At 39.5% G+C, this 19247-nt stretch overlaps 2 protein-coding genes across 2 annotated transcripts; one reads left to right on the top strand and one right to left on the bottom strand.

The window, feature by feature from the left end:
- The first annotated feature begins 554 nt into the window (after window positions 1-554).
- fkrp (fukutin related protein) lies at window positions 555-6577 on the top strand. The gene is made up of 2 exons (XM_082179426.1): window positions 555-755; window positions 1169-6577. Exon 2 carries the CDS (start codon window positions 1484-1486, stop codon window positions 3092-3094), a length of 1611 nt encoding a protein of 536 aa, XP_082035552.1. The 5' UTR covers window positions 555-755; window positions 1169-1483; the 3' UTR covers window positions 3095-6577.
- slc1a5 (solute carrier family 1 member 5) lies at window positions 5648-18479 on the bottom strand. The gene is made up of 8 exons (XM_082179425.1): window positions 17752-18479; window positions 11758-11800; window positions 11607-11660; window positions 11161-11327; window positions 10801-11034; window positions 9844-10038; window positions 9619-9753; window positions 5648-7764 (listed from the first exon to the last, which is right to left on the bottom strand). The coding sequence occupies exons 1-8, from the start codon at window positions 18300-18302 to the stop codon at window positions 7530-7532; spliced, it is 1614 nt and encodes a 537-aa protein (XP_082035551.1). The 5' UTR covers window positions 18303-18479; the 3' UTR covers window positions 5648-7529.
- Window positions 18480-19247: the final 768 nt, after the last annotated feature.

Here is a 19247-nt window from a genome sequence, read left to right as displayed (position 1 = left end):
AGGATTTACGATGCTGCTGCTGATGATGATGAGTTGGAGTTTTGTAGGAGACGAGAAATAGAGCCGCTACAACGTATAATCGTTTAAATCTATTGAGTTGAAAGATTTGTGGCTGACCAACAAGTAAAAATCACCTCAGCAATCCATACATTTTTTGGAAGTCAAAAGTGCAGTCATCACAAAGACTGTGATTGGCCCATCCTGACAAGCGGTGAGAAAAGTAAAAGCAATCACGTGGTAATGTCGCGTCACTCCACATTTTTCATGTTACCCGTTCTAAAGATATTTCGTTTTTCTTCAAGATATTTTATGTTCTATATTTTCAATTACGAAGCTACATATTATAATTTGTCATTTTAATTTCTAAATTCTAAAGCAGAACTTTTAAGCAGAACATAAAATCGTATGACAAAATTGCAGAGAAAAAAATACAATTGTAATTAACAAAAAAAAAAAAAGCATGTACAGATAATACAAGTAAAAAATACACTGAAAAGTTACATATATTTTTAAACCTATATCACCGCTAAGCCCCGCCCATTTGAGAACTGAAATTCCACGTTATTTGTCATTCTACCCGCTCGTTCTATTTCTACGGGATTGATCGGGGCGACCCAGTAGTGTGAGCTTCCTGCTACATTGTGATCTTCTCTCAGACTTCCTTTGCTCATTTCCTAATCAGCATGGGGAAGAATAGCAAGAATACCGTGCAGACAATCTGCTGATGATGAAAATGTTGAATCAAACCGTAAAATGTTAGTTCTCACAATCGTGATTTATAGTTTTGCATGCCAACGGGAATATGTGTATGATTTTAAGATCAGCGGCTGCATAGATCTACATGAATCGATGATTGTTGGCTTGTTTAGGTTTAATTTCGCGTGCATGTTCTATATTTGTATGGACCTGTCTCAAATGATCAAATAAGAGTTTCTCAAATATATGAATGTAGGTTATCTAGAGCGCATCTCTAATTGGGACAGCAGATTTGAACATCTCTATATTTCTAGGTCATCTTTGTTGGTTAGACTTTGTAATGATGGCTAATAGGCTTTTTGTTATACAAACTTGATCTGGATGTCTCAAACAATAACTTTGTACTTTGTCTTTGAAATGCTCAAAGTGAAATTGTTTATTAAAATGTTCTCTTTTTTGTCTCCTCTTATAGCATATATTTAATGAACTGTGGAGAACTAAAGGCAATGGAATCGAATATTGAATCTGTCCATCAGTCTTTTTTTCCTGAATGGGATCAGCTGACACAAAGGAATCAGCCGAAACTGATCTGGTCACTGAAGATGCTTCATCAAATATTTACCTCAAACACTTTCCACTTTGCTTGCTTTTTGACCAAACCATAATGTTAATGTTCAAGATTTCAGGAATTTGGATGAGTTATGTTGGTCAAGATTGTCAGTCCTCTCTCTACCTGAGATTTCACTTACTGTATGTATTATAAAAGCATATAACAATAAGAGCCATAATGCGTATCAGTTTTTGCCAGGCTCTGTTAACTGGAGCAATAATTTTGAACTTGCTCATCCTATATTATGTCTCACGGGCCCAGCAGCAGATGATGGAGAAACGTCGGGAACAAGGTAAGGGCTTAAAGAAAGCCTCTCTTCCTGTGCCAGGGCTGGGAGCTATGGGTAATCTGGTTGGTGGAAGTATAGTTGGAGGTGTCAAATTTGGAGGCCTTGAGAGCAACATGCGTGGCCCTCGCGTCACGATCCTTGTTCGTGAATTTGAAGACTTTGAGAACTATGTTGGTGATGTTGCTCGCTCTTTTTTGCGCCAGAGACCAGAGTTGCCCTTCCTCGCTGTAGCCGAAAGTCCACCGTACCCTCCCTTGGCTCTTCCCGAGGGAGCCCGGCTCCTGGTGTTGTCGCCGAGCCCTGACCAGCCTCCACAAACTCACCGTCCCGAGTTTAACGTGCAGACGGAATTTGCTTTATTAGTTCCAGATGGTGTGGAGCTGGACCACGGCCGACAAATTGAGCGTCTCATTCGGGAGCTGGAAGGGGAAGGTGGCGGGCCGGTCCGACTGGTTGCTGCGCCGGTGCTGACCCGCTCGGCAGTGCAATGCCTGCACCTTCGGGTGAATCTGCGGGAATGGACCGCCACCTACAACCCTGCGGCCTCAGGGAGCAGCGGTAGCGTCTGTACAGCCCTGCAGGGAGACGCCGTGGTTCTTATCCGTACCGAGGACCTCTTCAATCTCTCAGTCCCTTTAGGTCGCCCCCTGATGTCTTCCTTGTTTGTCCAAACATCTCTGCGGGGATGGAAGGTCAAGCTCCTGGAGGGACCTTCGTTCTCCGCCAGTCATCGGCCGCTGTTTACCTCTGCGCACAACCAGTGGAAGGCGGATAGTCGCCTGAAAGATGCAACCAATCACCTCTTGCGCAGCTTTGGCCTGAAGCGCGTGATCTTGCCTGATGGACGAGATCAGTGGTTTGGCTGCAGTAAAGAGACGCCGCGATGTTTCGGCACAGTGCGTGACGACACACCGGAATACCTTTACGTCGAGCGCTGGACTCCACCCTGCTGCTTGCGCGCCCTCCGAGAGACTACTAAATATGTTGTCAACATCTTGGAAAGCTCCGGTGTGCGTTACTGGCTGGAAGGGGGTTCTTTGTTGGGAGCTGCCCGACACAAGGACATAATCCCATGGGACTATGACGTGGACTTGGGCATCTACATGGAGGACGTTCCGAATTGCGACTACCTAAAGAACTTGGACTCCGGCTCACTGGTGGATGCTAACGGCTATGTGTGGGAGCGAGCGGTCGAGGGTGACTTCTACCGCGTGCAGTATAGTGAAGCAAACCATTTGCATGTAGACTTGTGGCCCTTCTACCCTCGTAATGGAGTTATGACCCGGGACACTTGGACTGAGCACAAACAAGACGTGGAGTTCCCAGAACATTTCCTGCAACCCCTGGTACCAATGCCATTTGCTGGCATCACCGCTTATGGTCCAAACAACCACCGTGCCTTCTTGGAACTCAAGTTTGGGGAAGGGGTTATTGAGAACCCCCAGTACCCGAACCCTGCAAAGAAAAGGCTGGACAGGAGTCGCACGTTAGGATCATAGCAAGCAGTAACTTGATGCGACACAATTGCGCAATACTGCATTTCTGACATTTGAAAATCTTTTTAGAGTATTACTGCCAGACTAAATGTCTCGGTCTGTGTCTGAACACTTGAATGTTAGTGTGTCTTGCCAATTTTATTTATTATATGTGTGTGTTGTGATCTGGTGAGTCATGAATCTCTAAATAGTCTAAATATATTGTATGTAACGATGGTAATAAAAGTTCTGAAAGTTTTAGTCCCAGGAATGTCAAAACGGCGTAAAGATCATAGCTTCTTTCTTTTTTTTAAATAAATTTCTATAGTAATTAAACATAACAAAAGTTAGTATTTTTTTAAACTGATTGCGAGAGAAACATAAGTTTTAAAAAGCCTGCATCATGAAAACTGATTCATGTTTGTTGGTCCACGAGTGAACCATTTAATAACCCAGGCAGCTCATTTAAACCTTGAAATAACTCCACTGCTTTTTAGATTTATGATCATTATTTTACCACTATGAACTTTGTAGAGTGTAGGATGTTTTCATTTTCATACGGAGACGTGTAAGCTGATGCTGAATAGTAAATCTGAAAAGCAGCTACTGTTTCATGCACCTATTCACTTTATTAATGATACTTGCACCAGGTCATTTAGACTGATATTGGTCTTGTTTTTCATGCCATATGAATTGTTTTGTTTCATTTTTGTTTCCATTTACATAAACAATATGTTGCATGATAAATTGTTTTTTTTTAAATCACATTTTTGATGTTTACATTTTTGTTTTGACTGTCAGACTGTTTTACATAACTTTTTGGGTAAATTGAACATGTTTTGAACCGTTTTCTATTCTTTCGTTTTTTGATGGCTTCGTTTGGTTTTGGCACAGTGTTTCACAAATGTGCTTCTTAATGTTCTGTATAATACATTACGTACATAATGACCGTGAAATATTTAAATGATTAAGTAATAACAAACAAACAATAACATAACTTTACCACTTGCTGTGTCTTAACATGTAAATGCATTTCAAATGTCTGGAAATAAATCACATGGAATTACTTTTGAGTTTTTTAATTTGGTGTTCAGTGTCTGATGTTGCTGGACAAGTGGAAATATAGTTACTGCAAAGTATTAAATAAACCACAAGGTGGCGCAGTAGGCCATGAAGTCTTCAAACATGCTGAACTTTGCTTCTTACAATATTAATTTGGGGAAAAATCTTTAAAGCCTTCCTAAACCGGTTACTTTTGTTTACAGCAGGATAGTGTTTCAAATGATAATTCATTCATTCTAAATCAACCTAAAATATTGTCAGAAGCTAAGGAGTCTTGTATTCCCTAAAGGCGTTAATTTTGCAATAATGATCAGCTGACTGTCCATTATCTTTCTTACTAAAGGGCTTCTTGCCAAATAAATGCACTGACATGATTTTGAGTCATTAAATTTCAATGCGAGTTAAAATTATGTGAGAAGAAAGACTGTGGAGTGATATGAAGCACCAATACATAGGAAATCAGCAGCTATAGTGTTCCAGAGAGCTGTATAATAAACATAATATAGACAATAAGAGATATGATAACCAAACAAACAAGTGGTTATCCTTTAGTTAGTTGCAAAATCACCTGGCACCCAATATGTACCTAATTTTAGTGATTTTCCCAGACAACATTTCATGGTGGGTATTTGAGCCCCAAATGGGTTTATCTATGTTTTTAATCTTGGCCCTGTCTGCATTAGCCCCAGTATGGGCCCCAAACTGGTTTATCTATGTGTTCCATGTCGGTCCTGTCTAAATTAGCCCCAGTATGGGCCCCTAAAGGGGTTTATCTATGTGTCCCATCTTGACCCTGTTTGAATTAGCCACAGAATGGGCCCTAAATGGGTTTGTCCATGGGCTTCATGTCAGCCCTATCTGAATCAGCCCCAGTAACGGGCCATACATGGGTTTCAGAGCCAGTCAGAGTGGCTTTATTATTTGTGACCCTGGACCACAAAACCAGTCACAAGTCGCACGGGAATATTTGTGGCAATAGCCAACAATACACTGTATGGGTCAAAATTATCGATTTTTCTTTTACACCAAAAATCATTAGGATATTAAGTAAAGATCATGTTCCATGAAGATATTTTGTAAATTTCCTATCTTAAATATATCAAAAATTTATTTTTGTGAGTGGATGCAACAAAATCGCCAACAGAAATGGACAACTTTAAAGATTTTCTCAATATTTCGATTTTTTTGCACCCTCAGATTCCAGATTTTTAAATAGTTCTATCTCGGCCAAATCTTGTCCTACTGTCCCAAATATTGTTCTATCTAAATCTTATTTATTCAGCTTTCAGATGATGTACAAATCTCAATTTTTTTTTTTTTTTTACCCATTAGACCCATTTTTGTGGTCCAGGTTCACATATAGCCTGTACACAGGGTTTGTCCATGATTTCCATGTTGGTCCTATCTGAATTAGCCCTCAAACACATTGGGGTCCATATCTCAAACCCTTGCCATGCCTACATTGGCCCTACCATGTAATGTTGGCTGGGAACTCATAAGAAAGACAACATTGAATTATTTAAAAAAAAGAAAGTCTTTATTCTGCAGTGAGCGTGGAGTACTGTACATTCACCGGTTCTCTTAACAGTACTCTTTGGCTCCACTGATGATATCACGCAACCATTTATGATACGACCACCTGTTAAACCCACACATATCGGCATCAACAGGGCAGCTGCACTACAGCCACCTGGAATGAGAAGCCTTTACAGTACCGCACATACTACAGGCTTTTAATGGAGTGAAGTCAGTCACACAGAACACATGTGTGAATTGAAATACATCCATGAGTTGAAATACTTCTTGAGCACTAACGGAAAAGAAAAGAAATAAGACTGATAGATAATAGTGCAGACTACAAGCACCAAACACCCTATTAAAATGATGGTAAGTAAATAAAAATAAATAAAATGTTCATCTTTGGTCGGATTTATCCGCACACAGATCAAATGGGAGTCAAAAGTGAAGTGATTTGTACAGAAATGTGCTGTGTTGACTTGTGACAAACATTTGGTCAACATACAGTACACTGGCGAAGGTCTCGCACCCTGTCGCCTGGTACTTTCCTTCAGCTGGTGTGTTTAGGTTGTACATTTGTAAAACATTTCCATAAAAAAGGAAAAATTTTGAATAAAGCAATTCATTTAAACTATTACAGTTAAACATTCACCAGTAAATTGTATTAGTATTTTCTGCCGGATTCTTCCTCCACATAATTCCCTAGCTTTAGAAAATGGCAGGCATTTCATATTTGTGCTCTTCTCCAATAACATGCATAAAAAAAAAGAAAAAAAACCAAACAGATCTCAAAAGGTACGCATTTAAAAAGCAAACAAAATTGTATACTTCATCTCCGTTTTTTTTTTTTTTTTTTTTTTTTTACAAAAAAGGATATGCAAACAGTATTTTTTCATTTACAAATTCTTTAAGCAAACAAAAAAAGAAGATTCTAAGAAAAACAGAAAAAATAAAAAAATAAAAAAAATAATCCAGTCTGGATTCATGTTCTAATCTATGGCTTTCTTCTGAAACTGATCAAAACGTAACCTTTACACCTCTTGACCACAGATAGTTGCTTATCCAGCACTCTCTCACCAACAGGTTTCCACAGCCTTGTGTGAACAGCCTAGGAGCTTTAAGACAAAAGACAAAACTTGCTAGTGTTCCTGTCTGATCAACTTGACCCCAAAGAGGAAGCAGCAAAACACAATGGTGTCTGCATAAAGATAAAGATGTCAGCTCTTAACTGTCAGACTTCCTACACCTTTCTTTTGGCTCCTCTGACAGCAAGAGTTTAGTGAAGGTATCGGCACCTGTTAGATGTGCCAACATCTGAGGAGCCTGAGGTGTTTTAAAGGGAATCAGCACGTACGAGGTATTTCAAAGCGGCATAATGGAACAGCATGCCACCTAAAACGTATTATTTGGTGTGTTGATGAGACAGTAAGAGGTTCTGAAGGTACTTTGGCTTTTTAAGAGATATTCTGCATGAAAAAGGTGTTGAGAGAAATCTGAGTTTTAAATTATAAGCATATAATTAGAACGATCAGGGCATGAATAATAATAATAATAACAAATATTATTTTAAAAGGCTGGACTGACTTTTTGCATATATAAAAGGAGTAAAGAAAACAAAAATGAGACTTAAAAAAAAAATCAAAAATGTCTGACCAGCATCTAATAAATAATTGTTCAAGCATTTTTCCATCTAAATGTGCATAAGTTTTGGCAGATTCTTTTCATGAAGAGCTGGGCTTAGAGGAGGACCAAACACATGTAGTCTTTGTCCTTTTAAATTAAACTGGCATCTCTCCCAAGGTCACTCCGTAGATGCAGAGACTGATTTAGTGAGATCAGGCAGGAGGGGAAGGAAAGTTTCTTGAAATACTGTGCAAATCTACATGATGGACTCCTGGTTACAGGGTTTAGGTCCAGCGACCTCTTCCAGTTCAAAGTGTCCCTGTTTCTCGATGAGTGGAGAGCTTTCTGGCTTGGAGGCGGGGTCTCCTTCCTCCACTCGCACCATACTTAGCTCCGCCCCCTCCTTTTTACTGGTGCGATCCACGTAAAACTGCAGAAGACCTGCTCCGTAGGCGTCACCTTCCACATTGATGACGGTGCAAGTGCGATCGCTAAATGAAGGGGGGGGGGAAAGTAGAATGAGGATGCAATTCTATAATAATGCCTTTTAATGCAAACAATTCTTGTTCTCCTCCCTATCGGCAATCCAATCAGCTTTCCCACACCAACTTTCTCTTTAACTAAAGGTGCTCTTATTGATCGGTCGCCGATCGTTATCAGCCGATAACTAGCTTTATACATTTTGATCTGTGGTCTCTATAAAGGCTGATCAGATGACGCAAAAAACTTGCGAGACAATTTTTCTATGCACAGCTAAAATGATTAATAATTGTTTCATTCATTCACCGGTCTGGCAGTTCTACCAGATGTCTGGAAAGGATAATAAATTCGCAATGTCTTTGCGGAGAGCAGAGTCATTGCAACGATAGCAACCCTACAGTAATGACAGCAAGAATAAAGTGCATTTCTTTCCTTCACAGTGGTGCGCTTTCTTTTCTCCCTAAAAGCCCAAACTTAACGTCCAAATCAGCTAGATCAGTAATTGTCGTAAAATACAGTCTACTGTTGCTAAATTGCAGGAGGCGCACGATAATAAAGAGTTACTAAAACTGCACAAAGCCGCGAAAGTGATACTGTTCCTCAAGTGGCTTTCTGTGAGAGCGTGGAGTAGAACACGGACGAGCAAAGTGAACTTTGAGCTTCATGTTGGCTCCTACACGGTTAAATACACACAGAAATGTTTCATAATGCCCGGCTTGGTGAGTACCGTATTTTCCGGACTATAAGTCGCACTTTTTTTCATAGTTTGGCTGGTCCTGCGACTTATATTCAGGTGCGACTTATATATCAAAATTAATTCAGACTGAGATGAACCAAGAGAAAACATTACCGTCTACAGCCGCGAGAGGGCGCTCTAGTTGGCGGAGTTGTTCAAAAGCGACACCAAGGATGAAGAAAATGATTTGGAATGAGATTGCGGGAGCTTGGTGAACTTGTTTACAGGTAACTTGCTTGTTGGACTCGCTGGCTTATGTTAATTTAGCCTGTTCAGCCTCCCAGGTATATGTTCTTAATGCTATTGTGTAGCTGAATAACTGTTAGTGTTGCGTTAACATACCGGACACCTATTCAGCCTGTTGTTCTGTGTAGTTGAATAACTTGCCTTTCCAGATTAAATGTCTGTTCTTGGTCTTGGATTTTGTGAAATAAATTTCTAAATAAATGCGACTTATAGTCCAGTGCGACTTGTATATGTTTTTTTCCTCTTCATGACGCATTTTTTGACTGATGCGACTTATAGTCCGGAAAATACGGTATTCGCTTTAACAGGGTTTGGTTATGTCTTAAATTAACAAACAGTTGGGAAACAAGTTGCGTGGAACAGTATATTGGATCCGTGCATTCAGTCTTAAAGTGACATCAGCCTAATATTCCTGCTGCCGTCTGTCATTAATGTTAATCAAACAACAAAAGACAGAGAAAAATCACTCACCACTTTAGTAGATTTAATAGGATTAATCTATATTAATTTCATACAGTGAAGACTATGCCGTGTTGTTTTACATTTGATAACTTTGTTGATAAAGACAGTTCTGTTTTTTTTATAAATTTGTATTTATTTATTTCACAGTAATGCTACATGTGTTAAGCTCTAAGCTGTTCCTAATCACCTCTAAGAGAGGGACTGGAACATGTTGCACATGTTGCTTTGCAATACAAAGAGTTGTCAAATCACGATACTTTCTCATCTCTTAATTTTTTTTATACTTAAAATGCATTATTGTTAAGAATAGTACTATTTATATTGGGTGATCGTATCGGCCAACACAGCTTCCACTGATCAATAACCGGCCCCAAAAATCCCTTATATTTACCCCACAAAAACATCTAAACCCGATACTCACACAAGCCAGTCCACAGCCAAGATGAGTGACAGATCGTTGGTGGGCAGCCCCACTGATTCTAAAATAATGGCCAGCGTCAGCACCCCTCCAGCAGGGATCCCAGCGGCTCCCACACTAGACGCCGTCGCAGTCACGCTATAAAGGAAATAACAGTTAGTCTACAACGTCAACATCTGCCAGTCGAGCAGAGTACGGAGGTGACTAAAAGACATCCAATGAACTCACAGGATGGTGATGACCTGGACGAAGTTCAGCGGGATTCCGTTAAGCTGAGCGATGAACACCGCAGCCACACACTGGAAGCACGCGGCTCCGTCCATGTTGACGGTTGCTCCGATGGGCAGGATGAAGCGGCTGATGTGCTTAGACACACCGTTGTTCTCCTCCACACATTTCATCATTAGGGGCAACGTGGCGGAGCTGATCAGAAAAGCTGATGGTTATTTTCTGCTTAATTATGCATATGCAATACTCATTTAATAAATCAAATCAAAACAAGGCGAGTAATCAGAATTAAATGTGGTGTAATAAAACATCAAATCTAACAGGGTTGGAATCTGATCAGAGGAGACAGCTGAGGTGCATGATACTTCCACTTGTGTTTGGATCCAAAACAGATGTAAACACCATTTAAAAAAAATAAAAAATAAATGTATACAGACCTAAACAAAAAAAATTTAAATAGAGGTTCCAAAAGGACGCTTTAGTAGCGACGCCATATATGTTGAACTTAAATACTACAGGGCTGTTGAATGCTGGAATCTGATTGGTTGACTAATTGTTCAAAAGAGTGCAATTATTCTCTCTCTCTCTCTCTCTCTCTCTCTCTCTCTCTCTCTCTCTCTCTCTCTGCCTTGAAATACATCATCTTAATGTTTTGAGGTGTGGTAACCGTAGTATAAGAGGAATAATTGACTCGGGGCTGTTGAATTATTACAAAAATAATACACACCCAAGGTGTAACTCTTGACCTGTTAACCTTTAAATGGATAGTTTATCCATAAAATGAAAGTTAATTTACTAAAAGGGAAGCTGCCAGGAAAATGATCCTAAGGGAACATTTAGTTCTCGGGGGACCGCCCTGATGACTAGTTCCTACAAGTGAGTTCCTGTAACTACTTATAACTACTGCCAATAAGGACCTTTTTTTTTGAAGATCGTAAGTAGCTGCTGTCCATTTACCTAGAGGAGGTTCCAAAGGCAGTAGCCAAAGCGGTGACCAATCCCAGCAAGAAAGTGTAGGGGTTCTTCCGTGTAAACATAAAGTAAATGAGCGGGAGGACGAGGAGACCGTGGATGGCATGGCCAACGACGCAGCAGGCAATGTACTTCCCGAGGCTGGCGAACAGCAAACCAACATCCTCCATTTCCACAATCTTAGCGGCAACCAGGAACATGATACCCAGAGGTGCATACCTTCAGACAGGACGACATTGAGTTATGGTTTGATGGAAGCAAAGAGATGAATGGATAGGACACCGGGATCCACAAATTGGGAGCAAACATCACTAAACACAATAAAAGTACATGATGTGCCCTCACCACATGATCCAGGAGACCAACACCATGGTGGCCTCATTAAAAGAGTTGAAGAACTTAATAAGGATCTCTCCTTCTTCTCCAAGTTTCCTCAAGGCCACCCCAAATACCATGGCAAACACTATGAGACCCAGGATGTTCATGCCATCCACATCTTTGCCAGCTGGAACCTAAACAGAAACACACAAATGGCTGAATTAAAAAAAAAAATTTTTTTTTCAACCACTAATATTTAAATGTCTAAATACATATCTAGATTTTTTTCCATCTAGAATAAACATTATTATTTATTATTATATTGATATTTTATTTATTTAAAAAAATCTATGCATTTATAGAATACATTTTTTTTAAACAAATATTTTTACATTAGATGTATTTTTTTATAAATATATAAATGTATAAGTGGAGTTTCAAGACAATCCTTAGGTAAATCTGGGACTTGGTACCTTTTCCACGGTGAAATTGGTATCATTCTTCACAATCTTGTAACTCGTGGCATACTGTGAAGAAGAAACGTTCAGAATCATCTAATTATAATCACACGTCACATAAAACATCTGCTTCTTTTCATGTTAAACCAAATCTTGTTAAACCTACCGACTGAAAGGCAGCTGATACCAGGTTAGATGGGAAGATGTTTCTGAAAGGAGGAGAAAGGTAGAAATTATATAACTGAACTGACATACTTTAAAATCAGAAATCAATGAATCAGCCAATTAAATCAAACAAAGCCTAATTTTAGCTTTTCAAGCCAAATTGTTTAGTTTATGTGCCAAACAGACTGAAATTTTAAGCCTAACTACGTGGATTTAAACGAGTACCAAGACATTTTTCCACTCATATCTTCTGATGAGAAACGGCGCAGACATTAGACAAAGAAGCAGCCTAACTTTCAAGTGCGTTTGCACAAGTTATCAAATAGTGTTGTCACGATACTCGAATTTCCAACTTTGATAAGATACCTTGAAAAATATTAATAATCCATTTTTGATACCACAGAGAAAACTGCCATATATACCGCCATACAGATAATTTGTTTTTATCTCATATTTTTTTGATAATTTGAATAGTTGAACTAAATTTACAAAAAAAGACAAGTAAACAGTCAGTACTAAATTGCAAACGGTAGCATAAATAAATACAAATGACAAATGAAACAAATATGGTTTTCAGGTGGGTCTAATGGTAGTATTCAGGTAAAGAATACTACAGAAATTAACCAAATGTAAAATAACATGGGATAGTTTTCATTGTAAAAATTAAATAGATTAATGCTTACAATTAAACTTACAAAAGTTATTTGGTCAAGAGCAGGGAGTCTTTTGCATCAGGTTTATTAAGCTGCTGTCACTTTAAGAGCGAATGCACGGATCCAATATAGGGACGTCCCGCGTGACGTCACGCCATTACACAACATGCTTTTTCTCGAACTATTTATGTTCCAAAACTGACTGCATTTTCCTGAATACTCAACAAGACTGGCAATTTGACATAATGTGTGTGTATTTGACCATTTAAGTGCAATAAGCCACCAAAAAAGAAGTCAATTTGGTACTCGCGGGCTGTTTGAGAGGTGGCTTTATGTGCACAGAGCGCCGCTTATATAGGTCGGTGGTGCATGTGCTTTTGGTGTGAGTGCGAAACCTGCGGGAATGAGTAAAGTTATGCGCAATATTCAACCGGAGTGAATGAGACGCGTGAGTGAGAGGATGCGGGTGTGAGTCAATTTGTTGAAGAGAAGAGAGGTGAGAATGTGCAGCTGGTATCGGTGTATCGATACTGCAGAAAAGGAGTATTGGATTAACAGTTTCAGATATTTCAGTAGATCAAAATAAAAAAAATTTGGACAACACTACTAAATCAAATGGAATATATTTTGAAAGGCTGTGCATTCGTCTGTATGTATAATAAGCCAAGCGTTCACATCAAAACTGAAGTATACTTTGGGTATTGGCAAACACTATTCAGAATAAGGTAGTGAGAGAACAAAGATCCAATTCTAGCCACAGTTTCAGACCACCGGCAAGCTAAATCCTCACAGTCCTGACCAGCCAATCTGTGAGCAGGCTGATGTGGAAATAACTTGGAGAATTTAGTCTGATTATATCCCTCCACTAATCCCAGTTCCACACATTACCTCCAACCCCTATAACCCCTTTCCCTCTAATGGAGAAGAACTAGATGAGCACTAGGACCTGCCTGGAGATGGGGATTAATGACAAACACATAGGCTACATTCAGGAATATTCCGGTATCCCTGACCTTAATATGGTCTGTGTGCGTAAATAAAATAAAAAGGAAGTCTTCAATCGGATGGAACAATAATGCCTGGTATGATGTTAACATGCCACTTTTTGTCCAATCTATGCTCCAGTTACATTTCCAAAAAAGGCAAGTAAAAACCGCCGTTATAGACTTTATTCTGCACATGTCTGGAATCTGTTGCCCTTAAGGACCTTAATAAATCGCAATCATTCCCACTAACACCTAAAGAAGCCTGGAAGGTGCGAGGAGACGGGCGTTATCTAAAATAGTACGGCTGAAGCAAGATGAGACTGGAAAACAGAGAGAAAAACAACTTCAAAATTGCTGTGCTGTGCAACAAGCTGTATCCCAGACAGAAGGTCGCTGCCATACATCTATGCCAGGGGTCGTCCCCACCTCAAATTTCACTTGCCTGAACATTTGAAAGAAAGTTAGAACTTAAGATAAATGCAAAACGCTTTAAGAAACCCAAAACACCAGGAGGAACCTGCATAGCAACACTGGTGACACCAGTTTACACCATTGAAACATTTGATGATTGATGCACTCAAATGTTGTCACGGGTTTCCAAAGCTTTTTAGGCATCATTTACAACTACTACTAATACCATGCAATGACAAAAATGTCAACAATTTAATGACTAAGGCGTGAAAGAAGTTTCTACGAAGGCGTGTAAAAAGGGAGACACGTCAAACAGGACCTTGTTGAAACGTGGCACTCCACACACCTTGACAAAACTTTTATCAAAGATTTATCTCAAGTCCAGTGTTTGCTTACATATTAAAAGTAACTATTAACAGATACATATAACTACACTCTGACTTTGCCCAGTCTAAAAAAACCTCAGTTTACACAAAAAAGGCCAGGTTGTGCGGGGGGGTTGATTTCACATGCAATGTACGTAAAACACACACTAATGGATTAAAGGAACAAATCACCCAGAAATTAATAATTTACTGACCATCATGACATTCCATGACGCATTTGACTTGCTTTCTTCAGTAGAACCGAATGTTCAAGCTGCTTTTTTCCATACCTTGAAAGTGAATGGTGATCATATCCGTCAAGCTAGATTTCCAGTGAAATTTCTTAAATTTCAGTTTGGCACATAAACCAAACAATTTGGCTTGAAAAGATGTAGCCTAGCACATGAGTTGCCTAGATCACTATTATGGTGGTTTTTGGCCCTTTTCCGCGCTTAACCGCTCATTCGCTGGAAAAGAGCAGCGTGGACATTTTTCAAAACTTCTTTTGTGTTCCATAAAGAAAGAAGGTCACACAGGTTTGCAACATCAAGACTCACTTTGGTTGCGTAGGTTTGCGCAGAGATAACCGATAATCGTTTGCACCTTGGAACCTGTTTCCGGGAGTGCGTTCTAGAGCCACCAGGCACTGTTTTGTGCGAATTGGCGGCCAGAGAGCGTTGAGGGTTTTCTATTAGAACGGTGTCGTGTTAGCGGCTCCTAAGTTAATAACTAATGATCTTCGCAACGGAAGTGAATCAATCAATTAAAACTAACTTTAGCTGGAAATTAACTTTATTCTAGAGAATTACAGCCAAAACAATCTGTTACTGTAATTTCCTATTATCACTGTAAAGCCGCTTTGAAACAATTCATATTGTTAAAAGCGCTATATAAATGAAGGTGACTTGACTTAACCTTTAAGATAAACTATATCCTTTGCGTAATACGGTGCAATGAGGTCTTGTTCCACGTGTTGTTGTTGTCAGGGTCTTGCCTTATGGCCACCTGATATGGCAACACAACTACAGATAACAGCTGAAACAACTTACAAAAACGGATGCCAGAACGTGCTGTTTGTAGACTTTCAATAGAAAGGCCGTCTGACTGCGTGTAAGAGTGTGAAATCAGGTCCACGGTGGTCCTTGTGATTGTATGGCAGGATTTATTCACAGTGAAACTCCAAGAGAGAAGACCCTTTGATGGATGACATGAGCTACATAAGCTGCCTAATTTAACCCTACTTCTGTTGTCCAAGTTTGCACGCGTGTGTGTGTGTGTGTGTGGCGCTCATGTGGCAAGCATACGCCACCTCATTGACTTTCCCTGGAGACAAAGGAGCAACACATGTTTCAGTTTGGCTGTAAATTAGGAATACAAACACATGTAGACTGAAACCTTTTTCTTTTCAATTATAACTTCTGTATTCTGAGGAATTGGTCAAAGTATGGAACAAGAAAATGCATGATGAGGAAGCACATGAGAACTAAAATAGTTGTCTTATGGTTGAAAAAATTTATAAAAACCCCCACAGAATTGTAGTAAAAAAAAATAAAAAAAATAACTTCTGTTAGATTTAGAAGTTATTAAACTGCATTAACGTAAAGCAGCCTCAATGCTGTTATAAAACAGGCTTTGGCTTTTTAGCTCCTTTGGTCATGTGGGAATGAATGAACGACTGTTAGCAATCGAAACCCGGCCTCAAAAATGATCAACCATTATTCCTTTCCCAGTCTTGAAACCGGAATCAATGGCATTGAGATGCAGAGAAAGAGCCACTGCATCTCTGTTAAGGTGACCGGATGTTTAAAACAATAATTTATACCTCATTTAAATGGTTTTCATCTATTAATAAAGCATGGGACCTGAATGGGGACCTAGAAAAGATTAGGTATTGAGTTGAAATGACTGTGATATTTATAAAAAGCAAAAGGTATACAGTACAACATTTCATATCTCACTTTGTGGGCCGACTGACATTTCCAAGGACAGTCCACCAAAAACAGGAAAACCCTGTTTCTCTTGGGTCAAGTCACCCTAAATTGTGTCAGTGTAAATATTTACATTTTGTAAATATTCTAATGAACATACTCGTCTGGTGAAATTTTTAGAAGGTTTATAAAAGGTTTACAAAAATGTATTTTTTGTTGTTGTTTTTGTAAGTAAATGAGAACACAGTGTCCTCTTCACATCACTCTGTAAAACACATGATGAAATTTGACCTGTTTACAAGACAACAGGGCCAACCCCAAAAAAAACCACACATAGTCGGTTTTAGGCTTGTGGAATGCAAGAGATGTTTGCCTCTGTTCAAAGAATAAATACATATATTTTCTTTAGAATGTCTATTAATTGTAAGTGGTAAGGGGTACCCTTTAACTAAGTGCCTATAAAGGTCTAAAAAGATAATTTGTGCATTTATTATGAGCTGAGGAAACCACACCAAGAAAAGGGAAGGGTAAATGGCACATTTATAAACTGACCATCAACCTGCATCCTCTTCAGAGCGGATTAATGCGTCAACACGCGACGCGCGCTAAGCTGATGCAACTCTAGTGTCCGTTTACAGCACATGCAGATCAACGTCACGCAACCCACGCTATAGATAAACAATGTCACTGAATGAATTTACGATAGTCGATGAAAAAATAAGTGGCGTTAATAATAAACCCCCAAAAAAAGGTAAATTTTTAAAACCATAACATACTTAAGGCGGCTCCTGAGCAGTTATTACTTTTCCCCCCCATACATATCGCCAGTCGGTGACTGCTCCGATTCACTTCATGTTGGCAATAACAGTAGTTTATTTTATTTTTTTAAAGATGTTGTACAATTGTTTTACTCTAGTTACATAATGTCACAAATGTTTCAACCCTTTCTTGTTCTTGGCATATTTACATAATGTGTTCTTTCCTCTTCCTGTTCGGCAAAGCTACGTTGACAGATGAACGGGAGTAGGAATCATTTCCACGAATCGGTTCTTTCGAACACTTGGCTTATAAAGGTAACATTCAGCTCTTCTTGCGTCATGTGGTCGCTGGCATAGCCTAAATGCTCTAAAAGTGCAATAAGGAACATGTAGCCATATATTGCTGTCGCTTTTTAGGGTTGAGCATTATTTTAATAGCGTTGTTTATTTTCTACCCCAGCTCAAATTGTGTTTGCACTTGAATGAAAAAAAATGCTTTTAATGCCAACTTTTGTTTTATATGCATGTTTATATGCAAAAAATGCCTGTACATTACGATTGTGTTAATTTCTGCTATTCAATTCAGTCCGACTCGTGAACGAAATGCTCAGACCGTTCAAACATGAAAAAGGACCATTCAACATTGAAAAGATCCGACTCAAAAGACCTATTCGTTCACGAAACTGACACGATACTACTACTCCACACAATAACCATGTCTTAGGCTGCCTATACGTCATAATTCATTAGTTTTAAGGAAATTTAACAACATGAAAGAGTTGGAAACACTGTGGGTTTATTTCCGAATCAAACACGCGAAATGTGTGAACACGTGTCTATTGGCGTAAATTTGCGGAACAATTTACAAAGCGTGACGTGACGTTGTTGACTCACCTTATCAAATCTAAAAACGAATCGATGACTTCTTTGGATTCGGGAACACCGCTGTCATCCAGTGTGTTGAGGGCAAGTTTCTTCCCGTCATTGGCACCAGGCTTTATAATTAACGCCATAATAACGCCGATAGTAGACGCGATCAGAGTGGTCACCAGAAAGAAGAGCATCGCCCAGCCGCCCAACTTGCCCAGGGCTTTGGGGTCAATGCTGGCAGCCCCGGACACCAGACTACAGACCACCAGAGGAATAATGATCATTTTGAGCAGGCGGATGAGCAGCTCACCGGGGAACCCAAAGTAAATGATCTGAGTGCGGCTCAACCCGGCGCTGCGCACGCCGAGCCCGATGAACACGCCGATGATGACCGCTGACACCGTCAGGATGACCAGCAGATTGGCCATGGCGATCCGTTTCAGTTTCTGCCCGGTGGTCTCCGGCGCGCTCGTCTTGCGGTCACTCAAGCCATTGGCGACGCCGGTCGGGTCGCCTATGTGCGCTTCACCGTTGGACGTCTTTACAACGTCTATGGAGATCTTTTCTTCTGTCATTGTGCTGTCTGAAGGTCTCCTGGTGTCCGGAGAATGAATGTTAAAGCGCTAGGAGTCTTTGGTGTGAGCTGATTGTCTCTGCTCTCTCCTCGTGTGCTGCTGGCAGCGTGGAAATGAATAAGCGTAAAGACGCGCGTTCCGCGGGGTTGCCTAATCTACGTTCCAAGACGTCATAGGGGCGGGCGGGGCCTGCATCCAAATGAGCTTGACAAAATACTTATCTAACATCCTCTTTTGAGAGTCAGGTTTTGACATTTAGTACACAGCAGGTCTTGGGGATGAATAGCCTATATCATATAAAAGTTTATATAATAGGCTATACAAGTGGCCTTAAAATGTATGAATGCCATTAAATAACTATAGTATCAAACAAATATCAATGTCAAACCAATTGCCTTTTTTTTTTTTTTTAAACAAGCACTTTTCAATACAAAAATGTAAAAAAGCAGTTTGATTGGTTTAAAATTATAAAACAGAATATATAATGGAAAGATTATATAAGAGTACAAAGAAAAAAATACATACATCCTCTAAAAGTTAGTTGGATAAAAGTATTTGGAAAAAACATTCTAATTAAAGTTCTGACATTATTTAATTGCATTTTTTTTTTTAAAAGGAAGCTCTCTCTGAGAAGACATGTTTAGTGTGGCTTATTATATGTTACAAACTCATCAATTTATTGTGTTTAGTTGGTGTTTCATTTGAACATTGTGAGGTATTTCTCTGTCTTATCCATAACATACAGCAAATGAGGTAATTCAAATTTTGTCAAAATAGTAACACCCGGGGTATATTTAAAGGACAATTATGTAGGCTACTAAAAACCAGGGGGGCAGTGTTTCATAAAATATTGAAGCTTCCCCGGGCGCCGCCATTGATTAGCGGACCCCCACCTGCTGTTAGCATTCCATTGACTCCCATTCATTTTGGCGTCACTTTGACAGC

This window comes from Leuciscus leuciscus, assembly GCF_965113295.1.
Source record: "Leuciscus leuciscus genome assembly, chromosome: 9".
Classification (NCBI taxonomy): domain Eukaryota; kingdom Metazoa; phylum Chordata; class Actinopteri; order Cypriniformes; family Leuciscidae; genus Leuciscus; species Leuciscus leuciscus.
The sequence above is the reverse complement of the archived record's forward strand: the minus strand, read 5'-3'. Positions and strand labels throughout refer to the sequence as shown.